General features: G+C 48.5%; 1 protein-coding gene across 2 annotated transcripts in view; it reads left to right on the forward strand.

The window, feature by feature from the left end:
• LOC133212692 (ankyrin repeat domain-containing protein 11-like) overlaps window positions 1-13,429 on the forward strand; it is a 198,807-nt gene that overhangs the window by 157,590 nt on the left and 27,788 nt on the right. For both annotated transcript variants that reach the window (XM_061354378.1, XM_061354377.1), the window contains exon 4: window positions 5,710-5,848. In XM_061354378.1, coding sequence (XP_061210362.1) covers window positions 5,710-5,848 — 139 coding nt within the window. The remainder of the gene's footprint in view (window positions 1-5,709; window positions 5,849-13,429) is intronic.

Genomic DNA, 13,429 nt, shown 5'->3' on the forward strand with positions numbered 1-13,429 from the left:
TCTTGCCTTTCCATGGGAGGGATGCATTAACTAGTGAAATGTTGCTTGTGCTGGCACAGCCACAAGAGCAAAGCGGTTTGAAGACCATGTTTCTGTTGTCCTCCATGGCTGACAACATTAGATGCTGTGTCTGCTTCACTGCTGTTGAGTGAGGAGCTTTTTCTTCTGGGGTTAGCAACAGCAGCGGGGCACCCAGTTGGGCCCTGCCAGCCTTATATGGCTGCACAGAGCCTGCTCAGGGAAGGCGCTCCAATTGAGTTCATACTGAAGGGTTCTGTAGAAATATGCATGCCATATATGAATAATTCTCCTTTCTGGTGTAAATCCGCAGATCCCCATACCAGGAGCAGATTACTCATGACTTTGAGCAGAGCACTACAGCAAGAATTATATCAGTTATCAAAACCATTTCCTTATATGCCTGGGACCGCTTGCTGAGTGGCAATGTGCAGAGGCTGCAGTGGAGGATTTGTCTCTTTATGGGGGAATGCTCCCGCATGCATTGTCTGAATTGCATTTTTGCCGCAGTGGTTGAAACTGAACACCAAGCAGAATGGTGCTTGACTCCTGGTTTTTGCTTGTAGGAGCTCACAGAGGTTAAAAAAAAAGCTTTTACTTTTCTCCTCCCTCTTCTTCCAGTTTCAGAAAAGGGATCATAGTCCTTATTTCTCAGTTCTTCTTGAAACTTGTTGGACTGGTAGGGCCTTCCTGTGCCATACAAACAAGTGCTGGGCTGTATGTCCAGAGCCACCCACCCAGGGCATGGAATATGCAAAGCCCTGGGTGACTTCAGAGCCATCGTTTCCATGAAGATAATCAGCCCACAGTCATTTCAGGGTTGTATTTCTTACAAACCTCAGCACCTGAGGCATGCAGGAATAGGGCTTCAGTTCCAGTTGTCTCTGTGCTTCAATGTATTATTGCAGCATTGATAATGACACAAATTCAGCCTTCTTGAAATTTTGCATGTGTGTGTTATGTTTTGTACTCTGGTTGTAGAAAGGCTACAAAGGACCCAGATTTAGGGATTGCTGGGGTTTGGTTCCAACCACGTCCAACGTGCTCTCTGGAGTCCACCCCTTTTGTACCACAGGGTGAGAGCCCTACTCCTCCCACGGCAGAGGTTGGTCATGGAATGACACACTGCTGCCTGTATTAGTGCAGGGAAACTCACGCTCTTGCAGCATTTGCTTTTTGCAGCAGGTTTGTGGGTTGTTTTGCCCACAGCAGGAATTTGGTTTGCCAGCTTGGCATGGGGCATCACCCAGGGGCACAGGCATTGGAGCCCATGGTCCTTCTGGGCTTCTCCTTCCAGGCTCCCAGTTGTGGTTTTGTTCATTGATGCTTGCTTTTTACTAGCATTGCAATCTGAAGCACTTTCAACTCCTTTTGGAGAGCAAAGAGCCTTGGGGATTTCCATTGCTGGTAATGCAAGTCTTTGCATAAGCATCTGGGATGCGAGTCAGGTTTTGTCAGTATTGAAGTGCAGGCACAGCTCCGACTCAGCCCTTGGTCACAGGCAGGGCTTCACAGCTTGTGTGCGGGCATAGGTGGATAAAGGGGAGGAGCGTGCTGCAGATGCATGGTCTGTCCTGTAAAGCAAGCTAGGGACTTGGTCAGCTTCCTACTGGAAATACAGATTTCTTTTCATGAGTTTGTAAGTGTAGAATTTTGCATCAAAAAAAAAACAACACGTTTGGTTTTGCCCTGCAAATTGGCATTGGGGCAGTAAGCTGGCCTAGCCGGAGTTCTGCATGAGGCTGGAAAATGGCTTTTATTCATGTATGTCATAAATGACACAAGCAGATTGATATCAGGGTCTCTCTCTTGCTTATTAGAGATCGGTTATCCTTGTGCTACTGTACAAATTAATCTTCAAAGTGGTGCTGGGACTGCTCTTCTTCCTTCATTCCTTGGTATTTAATTGTGCTGAACTTACTGGATTAGCAAATCCAAGCGTTAGGGTGAATGCAAATGGAATGTTGCCTGTGCGTGCCTGGCACTGGGGTTCACGCAGCCATTCCCACTTCCATGCTGGGCTCACCATCTGGTCTGGGAAATTTTTTTTCCCAATTCTTCTACTCTCTCTCCCCAACTCAGAGCTTTTAACAACACTGTAGTAATTTTCTAGAATAAGTTGCATTTTTAGCTGTCCTGCATGTTTTCCTTATTCGAAGTGTGCAGAGATCGTCCCCCATGGTGTTAATGCAGCAGGAAACTGACCTGGCTTGAAGGCACCACAGCCTCCTGTGCCTGCAGGTTCAGGCTTTCACACCACAGCAGCCAAATCCAAAGATTAAGAGCATTTACAGAAGGTATGTTTGAAACAGTCACCCACTGTCGTTTGCTTTTAAGTGGGGTGCAGGAGCAGCAGCACTACCAAGGGATGCCCGGAGCTGGGATGACTATGAGGCTTTTTGGGCAGCAGAGGACATGTTGTGATGAGTTTTCTCCAGCTGAAATTTATTTTAAGGTAATAAGCAATAAAAAAATTGTAATCTTTTTTGCATTGAGCACACTGGACCTCTTGTTGAAGCTCTTAATGTGAAACTGATGTCTGGAAGAAATGGTGGGAGTATAGGCAAGGAAAATCCTACTACTGAAATGCTGAGTGGAGCAGCCTGCTCAAAGGGTCTGGGATACGAAACTGCAGTACAGCCCACAAGAATGGCAGCTGGTGCAGGGAAGTGTCATCAATCCACCTTGGAGTCTTCTGGAATTGTCTCTTACCAAGGATTGCCACTGCTCAGTGCTGGCAAACCCGAGGTGCACATGTCAAATGCGAGAGGTGCAAATGCACTTCCAAAGCAGGAAGAAGTGTGCCGCCTGATCCCATGGCTCTGTGATGGTGGAGCAGCTTGGATGCAATGCGTGCAAGTGTTCCCTTAGGCGCAGGCAGCAGAGGAAGAGACATGCACATGGTCTTCTCTGGTTTCATGCTCTTGTCCAAGGCTCTGATTTTTAAGGGTAAAAATTGTTGGGCTGACTGTTGTCTTGAAGTGCAGTTGAGTTTTGTGATGGGGCCACATCTCACCAGTCAGTGATGATTTACCCTGCATCAACATTGCCTCAGCACTGATGTGGGGTTAGTGGGGTTTGAGCGTAGTGTTGCTGTTGGAGCTTGCATTAAACTGAGGAGGGAAAGGACAGACCCACATCTGCTTGCAACCAGATGGTCCTGGGAGGTGATCCATGGTCCCTGGCCTGCCTCCCACCTCTGAGCTGCTCCAAACAGCAGCTGGCAATAGAAGCAGCGTTATTTGTTATGGCAAACTATTTCTGTTCAAGTCAGAAAAAAAAAAAAAAGCATTTAAATCTGGAGTGTTTAAGTGAAACACCGGAGTGTTTATTTTGGCTGTGCTTACTGTCCTGCTGCTCTGCTGCTTCCTGTGCTGAGGAAGGGCTGCTCTGGGGCAGGGCTGCCCTTCTTCTGGCTCTGAATGTGCCTTGGCTCCCACCAGCCCCATGAGCCACTGTCAGACAGGTTTGTTTCACTTGCTTTAACAAAAAAGGGATTCCCCAACCCATTTTTTTAGCCCTGACTGGTGTGAGAGCATAAGTATTGGGTGTACAGCCATGGGGCTGTCACGCTGCCTGTCATGAGGGGGACAAGCAGACAGAACCTGTTGGTCCCAGTAAAGGATTTCTCTTTAATCTGTGGGTGAAATATGGTTGCCAGACAGGAACTTGGGAAGAGGAAGGAGCAACATACACAGTGACGCTGCTGGCACAGGAGGCACCTGCCAGGGTGCTGAGCCTGATGCAAACAGTGTAATGGGCTGCTCTAAACAAAGGAATTTCTGTTAGATGTGCTTGTCTGAGTTTCCAGAAATGGTCTTGTATGATTTACTGTATAGAGATTCTTTAATTCAACTTCATAGCTAAAGCTCCAGGTCTAGGTTTTGCTGGGTTATTGAAAGCAAATCGATTGCAAAACTGCTTGTTCTGGCCTTGTTGTTAGAGCAGTGGCACAGTGTTCAGTCCATAAGCACTTGCTTAAAATAATAATGCTTCTTATATCAAGGCTCTGGGGAGACCTGAGAGCAGCTTCCAGTGCCTAAAGGGGCTAACAAGAAAGCTGGAGAGGGGCTTTTGACAAGGGCCTGTAGGGACAGGACAAGGGGAATGGCTTTAAACTGACAGAGGGGAGATTGAGATGAGATTTTAGTAAGAAGTTCTTCCCTGTGAGGGTGGTGAGGTGCTGGCGCAGGTTGCCCAGAGAAGCTGTAGCTGCCCCATCCCTGGCAGTGTTCAAGGCCAGGTTGGATGGGGCTTGGAGCAACCTGGTCTAATGGAAGGTGTCCCTGCCCATGGCAGGGGGGTGGAACTAGATGAGCTTTTAGGTCCCTTCCAACCCAAACCATGTTATGATTATATAATTCCATGGAATTGTTACCCTGTCTGTGCAGTGCAAGCCTTCACAGGGCATTTGGCTGTGATGCTGTTCTTGTGGCAGTCAGTAATGTTAGCAGAGTTATCTGCCAGAATATTCTCTGGAATAACATGTTACCATGTAAGCTTAAGTAGTAATGATGTATTCTTGTGCTAGAAATACTTCAGGTCCCAAGGTGAAGCCCTCATCTCTCTATTTGGAACCAAGGGCTTTAGTGCTGGTGAAGCACAGAATCAGACTCTACAACTCAGAGAGAGTTATGAAGCAGGTATGTTTATTACAGCGCCGGGTGCAAGGGGGATAGCTCCTCCTATCTTGCACACCGAGGGGTTAAGCAAGTAGATATTTATTACACACAAACCTACTTACTTATTAGGTTCCCGAGAGTTTGGCGGGGATATTACAGTTAGTTTAGGTACTCATTATCATAAGTCTCCTCCCTTTTGGTGCTTGCGCACTGCCCTCCGATGGTCGTGGGCAGGGGTCTTCAAGATGAAGTAAGTAGTCTTCCTCAGGGTGCACTTTTCACCTTTGGCACAGTTGGATGCCCCAGTAATCACAAATTAGCTGAAACCAGACGTATCTGCAAGTTTCTGATAGCTGGTAAAGATTTAGAACAGTGTGACCTTCCTCTACAAAATTTATTGCCTCCTAAGATAGCAGATGTTAGGGAGTCACTGTCTCCAAACTAACTGATAATTAGAAGGATGGTAAGAAATACTTCACTCAGTAGAAGGATGAAAGGAAACAATTCACTCTTGTTAGTAAGACTACTAAATTCTGCTATCACACCACAGATTTACAACACAAACATTGTTCTCTATCTTAGACCTAAGGTAAGTTAAAAATATTTTAACCCTATGTTTTCCAGGCACTTGCTTTCCTTATATCACTGGTTTTTGTGCATCCCCCAGGCATGCACTGCGTGTTTCCCTGTGTCCCACTTCTGCTTGGGATCAGGAAACTCTTCCAAGTGATGGGGGTGGTTGTGTTGGGAAATCCTTGGGTTCCCTGCCTTTCCCCCCCCCCCCCCCACCTGCCTTCCCTCCATGGTCACACACATCATCAGCTCCGGTTTTCAAATGAATTGGTTGCAGGTTTGGCACCATGCAGCAGCCTTGGTTGGCTTTGCTCTTCTCTGGTGGGGTTTTTAGCTTTGTAGAGGTTGCTTTCTGCAGGATGGTAAACCCTGATGATGGAAACCCACAGTGAAAAAGAAAGGACAAATGCTGCATGAGGCTGGTGTAGGACTTTGGGAGGTTAGGTGAACACAGCCTGGGGAAGGCTCTTGTTAGTCCGATCTCTTCTCTTTGCAGGAGAAAGATAAAGTTTCTCTAACCAAGACTCCAAAGTTGGACCGGAGTGATGGCGGCAAAGAGGTGAAGGAGCGAGCGACCAAACGGAAGTTGCCTTTCACTGTTGGAACAAATGGAGATCAAAAAGACTCAGATACAGGTACAGAAATGATGTATTCCACCCTCAAAATGTGTTTGGGCTGGGGGGAGCACACAGTATCCAGTATTTAACTGGACCAAGAGATTGCTCTGTGGGGAGGCCCCCCTTCCTTTGTCTGCTGGTCATTTCTTTGTTTCTGAATAGTCTAGTTCATGAACTGCAGCTTAGACAAGCCAACGAGCAGTGCTGGGCCTGCTAGTAAGAACCTGGAAAATCAAAGAATAAAGCTGAGTACTCTTTAAAAGAAAAACGAGTAGTAAAAATGTGAGCTTGCATGCATCTGCCTCAAACAAACCTGAGATATGTGTGTATGTCTGTGTAAATACATCTGTATCCTCTCCAGACATGTTTTATTGTTTTGGGTCTTTAAACTGAACAATTATTTCCAGTTGGTGTGTGCACAGGTGATGTCAAATGTGTGTAAAGCTCTCTGGAGGCAGTACTGATGGGCTAGAGGTGTGACTGGTGCTGTGGCTGTCTGGGCCTTTGGAGTGGTTATATTGGCCCTTTGGGGCTGTTATAAGTGGTCCTCAGGACCCCAAGGTCATTAAGGTGACCTGTCTGCTCCTGTTCTTGGCACTGCCAAGGTTGCTCTGGTGGTTGTGACATGAATGAACAACATATCCTCAACACACGCCCGGTTTCTGAGAAGCACTGATGCTGATGTGGGTGTTTCAGCCTGTGTCATGGTCAGGCAGGTCGCATCTCATGGCAGAAGAGTGGCTGGTACACTTGTGTCTTTCCCACCATGGCCGCATGTAGCTACAGAGACATCAAATGGGCTGTTTGATCAGTAAGCAGTTGTGAAGAGCTGTAGTGAAGCTTTGGCATGGAACAAATAATGCTATTTGGTTGTAAGAGGCTTAGCTGTGGCTTTATTGTCAGAGTTTGGTGTAGGTCCTTTCTGGATGTTTCTAGGAAATCTGTGTTTGGAAATAGTTCTGGTCAGGTAAAGATCAAGAGATAAAATGATCTAAAAGTTGGGAATGTGCTTAGAAATGGTAAAAATTATGCATTTGCTGTTACTCTTGGGTGAGCATGTGAGGTGGTCTGTGGTATGTCAGCCTACAGGAGCTGTTTGCCGGTCTCCTCTTGTTCAGAAGTTGGGAGGGCAGATTTTAAGAAGTCAGAGTCACCACGTTGGTGAGGGCCCAGTGTCCTGAGGCTGTCTTGTCATTGCTATGGGTTTCCATGTGCCCAATAGTAATTTTCACAGCTGCTGAACTCCCTTTTAGAGAGAAAGTCTCAAAACATGAATTCATTTCATTAGAGGACAGCTCGTACTGATGACCCTTGGCAGGGTTGAAGTGTCAGGTTTATATTTGGTGTATGTGGACAGGTGAGTGTGTTGGAGAATGAATCAACTGGGGTTTGCAGTGGTGGGAGGAAGGATAGCCCCTACCATCGGGGAGCAGAGGGGGTTACAGCCTGACATGGGTGATCCTCACTTGCTCTCCAAGCAGTGTGGTCCCCATAGGAGCCTTCTTGTGTTCCTAAGCACATTCATCATGCTGTAGTGTCTCACTTGAATAAATCAAGGGGTTTCACCTTTGGAGAGAGGATGGCTGGGGCAAGGCAAAACAGATTAGCTGGAACCATAGCTTCTGCTTTATGTCAAGGGTGTTTCTGCCACATTCAGTACTCGGTTGAGAATTTAAGGCCAAACTTGCTTTAGGGCTGTCTGACCCTCGTGACAGCTACAATGTCATGGTAGGGCTCCACCAGCATGCTTTCCATGTCCCCCAGCAGCAGTTAAGAGGGCTCTGGTCTCTCTCTGGCTATAGAGATGTTAGAAATCTTCCAGCTGGCAGCAGTGAGAAGAAAATCAAAAGGAGACTAGCAGGGGAGGGGAGCAGAGGAGAAAGCTGGGGAGAGGCTGCAGCTGCTGCAGGGTGCAGAGGAGCAGCAGTGCAGCCTGTGAGACACCCCTGCCCATCAGCCCCTGCTTTCAGCAGGAGTGGGACTCTATCTCTTTGGACTCATCTTCCTCTTCAGAGCTCGCCCTTCCTAGGGAAGTGGGTGTGAGAGAAGCAGAGCCAAGCCAAGGGGCAGCAGCCCAGCTCCCTGCATGCAGGACAGCCAGTGGTGGTCATGGTGCTCAAAGACACATGTAAAGACAAACTGGGCTCCACAGATGCTGAGAATGTGTAGGCGAGTCTCTAGAAACCTGTTTGGTGGAGACTGAGGAGAGGAAGCAACTCAGCTGTTGGGGAGGACATAGCAGCAGGGAGCTGCAGATAAACACCTAGAGTCAGACCAAGACTTTTATCAGGAGCCTGTTCTTTGAGATTCTTTTACTCCAGGAATCAGATTCTTGAGATGAGAGAAAACTTACTGGCACCTTGCTCTCCTCTTGCACCACCCCACTGATTCTATGATTGCAACCATGGGGTGTCTCAAGCCCTTGTGTTCCTTGGCCTGGCTCGAGGCCAGCTTTCATTGAGCAGGTAGAAGTGTGTTTGCAGTGCACCAAAGTTGCACACTCCTAAACTTTGATTTCAGCTCTTGGGAAAATCAGGATTGCGACATTAGTGTTCCAGTTGTAGGGTTGGTCTTAGATGATTTATATAACATAGTCGAGCTGCTGTACACAGGCTATTGTGTGTGTTCGAGAGTAGTTTTGCTAGGGTATTACACAGCCATGTGGAATTTAGCTGTAAGAATGTGGGAGCTAGGAGAGCTCTTTTTTTGCCTGTAGTGGGATATTTTCTCCCCTCTTTAAATGTTTAAACAGTAGTGAATCCTCATCCTGATTTGTTGCAGTGACTCATTTTCCTTAGCACAGTGTATCTGTTTCCTGTTTTGTTGGGGTTTTTTTTGTGCCTGAATAGCTCTGGCTCAGCTTTGACGTGTGTGCGCTGTAGTGCAAGAAAGCATCTGTCCTGGGTTTGCCTCACCATGGAAGGGTGGCAAAGCCTGCCCTGGCCAGGTGTCAGGCAGCACTGTTGGTGTGCCAACCTGTGCTGGGACAGCTGGGATGAGCCCATGTGCCTCATTGCCTCTGCCACCTTGGTGCGTGGATGGCACCATCCCCTTGCTGTCAGGTTGCAAATATTAACCTCTGTCTCTTGTGTGCTCATAGTACTTATCCTGAGCACTGGTGCCTCATGTCACCAGGATGGCTTTTCCAGCTGCACCCGGGTGTTCCTGGGGAAGGTGTGTGCTTGAGGGCTGTCCTGGGTTTAGCAGCAGCAGTCATTTTTTCTCCTTCTTGGTAGCTGGTGCAGTGCTGTGTTTTGACTTTCGGGCTGGGAACAAAGCTGATAAAAATGATGTTTTGGTTTGGCCAAGGACTTTGTGAGTCTCATGCTCTGCCAAGGAGGAGGGGAAGCCGGGAGGAAGCAGAGACAGGACACCTGACCCAAACTGACCAAAGAGGTATTCCATACCACAGCACGTCATGCCCAGGGGGGAACTGGCAGGTACCCGGAAGGACAGGGGGTCGGCCGGGTCAGACTGGTGGTTCGGCGCGTGGTATTGTACTCCTTTCCTTTGCTATTTTCTCTTATCATTGTTGTCGTTGGTGGTAGCGGTGGTGATTCGTATTGTACATTAGTTGCTAGACTGTTCTTATCTCAGCCCGTGGGAGTTGCATTCCTTCGATTCTCCTCCCCATCCCTCTGGGGAAGGGGGGCGGGGGGACGGACTAACATGGGCCTCGATTGCTTCCAGCCTGGCACCACTCACTGGGAGTAAGTGCACAAGCTGTCTTGGTTGGGGTTAAACCACGACAATGGCAGAGATCTGCCTCAGCCCTTCACTCCCTGCAGCAGAGCACCTCACCTGCCCTTCTTCCTTCAGTCCTGCTCTTGCAGCTCCCTCCTAGAGATGGCTGAGGAGCATGCCCTGATGGCAGAGTGCTGAGGTGCTCAGAAAGCAAGCGATTTCATTCTTGATCTAGTTTTGTTTGCAGCATCCCACCCCCAGGCAGTGTGCCTTTACTGCGTCTTGATGCTGAGGCAGCTCCCAGTTCCGCTTGGGGTTTGTTCCCGTACCGGAGATGGGCTCCTGGAGCCCAGCACTGGTTTAAAGGGTACTGAGTACAGTAGATTCAGTGATAAATCTTTTTAAATTAGCTCCTTCAAAATGGTTTCTAGAATAACAATTCTGGCTCTTGGGTTCCTTAGAGTTAACTGAATAAACCATCTTTAGGGGAAAAAATAGGTGTAAAGCTGTGAGCATGTGACTATGCATGTTACAGATCCAGCACTGTGGGAACAGCATCTCTCTGCCTGAGAGTTCTCCTTCCTTCTCCTCTCACTCGTGTGGCATCTCCCCACATCCTCAGATGTTGCTGAGAGCCTGTGTGCTGCCTGGCAGCCACCAAACAAATACAGACAGCTTCTTTCCCAGTAATTTCAGCAGCTCCTTGCTTGTTTCCTGTGCTGAAAGCAGGTTAGGCATTTACTGGTGATGTTACGAAGCATGCAGAGGAGCATCCTGCAGGCACAGCAGGGAGAAGGGGACCGTCCTGCTGGGAAGCCACCTGCAGGGAGATACAGGAGAGGTGGGCTGGGGTGGCTGGCACAGAGATGCTCCTTGATGCTCTTCCCTGATCTCTCCCTACATCCTCCCTGAGGAGGGAGCAGGGGGAGGCAGGAGGGGTTTGTGTGCCTCTGGAAGTGCTGCAGAATGGGATCTGCAGTGGGTTGGATGCCATTTGAATCCTGTGGGTGATAACCTGAAAGCTGGAGCCCTCAGATCCAGCAGTGATGGTGAGCTGCCTCCTCCTCCATCAGCCCAGCAACAGCTCACAGCCAAGCAGGCACCCGTTTCTCTCCATGCTATCAGAGCTGTGCTGACTGAAATAACAATGTCGTCATCTGCATCTGTTGTGGTCTTGTGGCATTTGATGGTCATCTCAGCTTGGGGGGACAGGGAGAGGTGGCTAGACTGGGTGGGGGAGAATAGAAAACATGTCCTGAGAGCCCTGCAGCTGAAATGTGAAAGTCCTTAAGCTGTTTCTGTCTCTTGCTTTGATTAAAAAAAAAAAGAAAAAAAGAAAAGAAAGAAATACTGTGCTTTTAAGTTCTTGAATAATATAGTAGGTATAAGCTGAAAATAAGAAGCTGGTGGAACTACTTTGTGTCTCCAGCCCTCCTGCCTCCCCAACCCCTTGCTCTCTCTTGCCATCTCTCCTAGCTGCCCATCACACTCTGCTGGTGTTTTGAGGGGTGTTGGTGACCCCCCTGGCCATGGGGCTGGGGCAGTGTCCATCTCCCCTTTGACCTGGGATGTCTGGCAGCTTCTTTGCCCCCACCCTGAGGTCTGTTCCTGGCCAGACAGCAGGTTTTTGAGGTTTTGTATTGCAGTCCCCCCCTGTATAATGATATATTTATTTAGCAAGTAGCTGTGCACCCTGGAGGTGCCCCTGCCCCTCTGAAGAGCACCTGAGCACTTGCCCAAGGCCCCACCTTGGCACAGGATGGTTTTGCTTTTGGGGAAAGAGGGGAGAGACAAAACCCCAGCTGGCCCTGTGAGCTAATGTGCGCACACCCACCTTTCCCTGGCTCCAGAGGGCTGTCTGGGAGCCCAGGGCTGATCCCATGGGTTTATATGCTGCTGGGAGACATGAGGATGGTCAGCAGGAGTTGTTTTCTGAGCTTAAAACTTGTGCTGCTTCATAGCCTCCTTCATGCTAATCCCCTGAGTATGTTACATTCCTCTAATTACTAGGTTAGAAAATTCCTGATGAATCAGATGACCCAAAACATCATCCTCTTCTGGAGCTGGCTCTTGGGTTGCCTAGTGCCTGCAAGGGTTTTGAGTGCTACTTCATGAGAACGGGCTCATTAGTCACAAGTTGGGAAGCTGGTGAGGGAATCTGTGAGAAGCAAATTGCTGGCTTATTAAAAAATGCATCTGCCTCTGAAACTCTTATTTGTGTTCATTTTCTGTCACTGGCTTCATTCTGCTGTGTGCAGCTGGGGGACTCTAACGGGCTCTGCTGCACTGGGTCTGTCTTTGTATAATTTCAGTCCTTTTAATAAAATAGTCAATAAACTGTTCTCACCTAGCAACCAGGGAGAGACTGAATGTCAGAATTCTCCATTTCTGGCTGGGCTCCATAATGCTGATACAGTGTGGATAGACTGGCAAACACCAACCTTCAGGTCACCCTTAGAAACTCCCTGTGCATCAGCCATCTGGGAAGTGCTGTGTGGAAAAGCAGGTCATTTTATGATGGGAGCTGCCATAAATCTCCCTCCTCCCCCCTCATCACCTCCTTAACATGCAGAGTGAGAGGTTGCAGTGCGCTGTGTGTCTGTGAACCAAAAATCTATCAATTATGTCTTTTTCCTTCATACAAGAGCTTTTATCAGCTCTGTCTGCAGTGTCCTGCCCCCAGCTTCCAGGAGGGGGGGCTGTGTGGAGCCTTCTTCCCTGTCCTCTCTCCTCTGGTTCCCTCTGTTTTGTAGGAAATGAAAGGTTTGGACCTGCAAATTGGGGTCTTGGAATTATTCATGTTTAACATGGAGTTTTGGTTTTGATGTAAGCCCCTTAGTTCCTCTTGTAGCAGTTTGTTAGCCAGTGGCTGTTCTGGTGAGAAGATGCATTTACATGTTTACATGCATAGACAGTGTTGTCTGTCCTGCAAGTGGAAGGAGAATGCCTGTATTTGGATTGCAGGATACCACACAGCATTGAACCTCTCTAGCAGAATGATGCTTTTAAAAATACTGCAACTACTGGGGTCCAGCCTGCAGGTGCTCTGTCCCTGGGCTGATGGGGCTCAGCCCCACACAGGGACCTGACATGGTTATAAACAGGCTTGTTCTTCCTGCTGGCACCTCTCCTCTGCTCCCGAGTATTGAAGCTGTCATCTCTACCATCCTTTTAGCTTAGCTGTGCAGGATCAGGCTCTGGCTCTGGTCCTGATCCATCTCCATCCTTCAGATTAGAGAACAGCTCACTGCTGTACAGGAGCAGCTCAGGTACCTTCCTTGCCTTTCTGCTGAAATAGACCCTGCTACAGCTTTTCCTGTCGTTTACCTCCTCGATTTCCTTTTTGGCACCTGCTTTCACTTAGCTGATGAGCCAGATACCATCTCCCATCTGTTGTCTCCCCAGCCTGTGTGTACTGCAGGCTCTGCAGCATGTTCATGGTGCAGAGCCTCCTCCCTGTGCTGGCCCTCAGGTGCAGCTCTCTGGCCTAAGTGCTGCCTTCCTCTGCTTTTCAGTGGTCTCTGTGCAGCCGTGCCAGCCCTGTTCACCCTTCTCACTGCCTTACTTCTGTCCTGCTCCCAGCTGCCCTTCTCTTGTCTGTCTGCCCATGCCATTGTGCTGCTTCCCATTTCACACCATTGCTGTGCCCCTGCAGCACTGAAGCCTTCCCCTTGGCACCATACCGTGCGCTTGTCCTTAAATTCTGGGGATGCACACAGAGCCTCTTGAAGTGGTTGTATTATGCTGCTGTAAACCCTTTGACTTGTGATCAGCCTTGTTCAGCATGCATTGGTCCACATCTGCAGATGCCCTGTGAGCTCCAGGCTGCCCGCACTCAGGTTAAACCTGCTTTTCCTCTGGTTTGAGCTGACATGCTCCAAAACGTTTCATGCCCTACAACTTCTGCAGTAAAAA

This window comes from Neopsephotus bourkii, unplaced genomic scaffold, assembly GCF_033783945.1.
Source record: "Neopsephotus bourkii isolate Nb327-2 ecotype Australia unplaced genomic scaffold, CSIRO-AGI_Nbou_v1 NB_735, whole genome shotgun sequence".
In the NCBI taxonomy this organism is placed as follows: Eukaryota; Metazoa; Chordata; class Aves; order Psittaciformes; family Psittacidae; genus Neopsephotus; species Neopsephotus bourkii.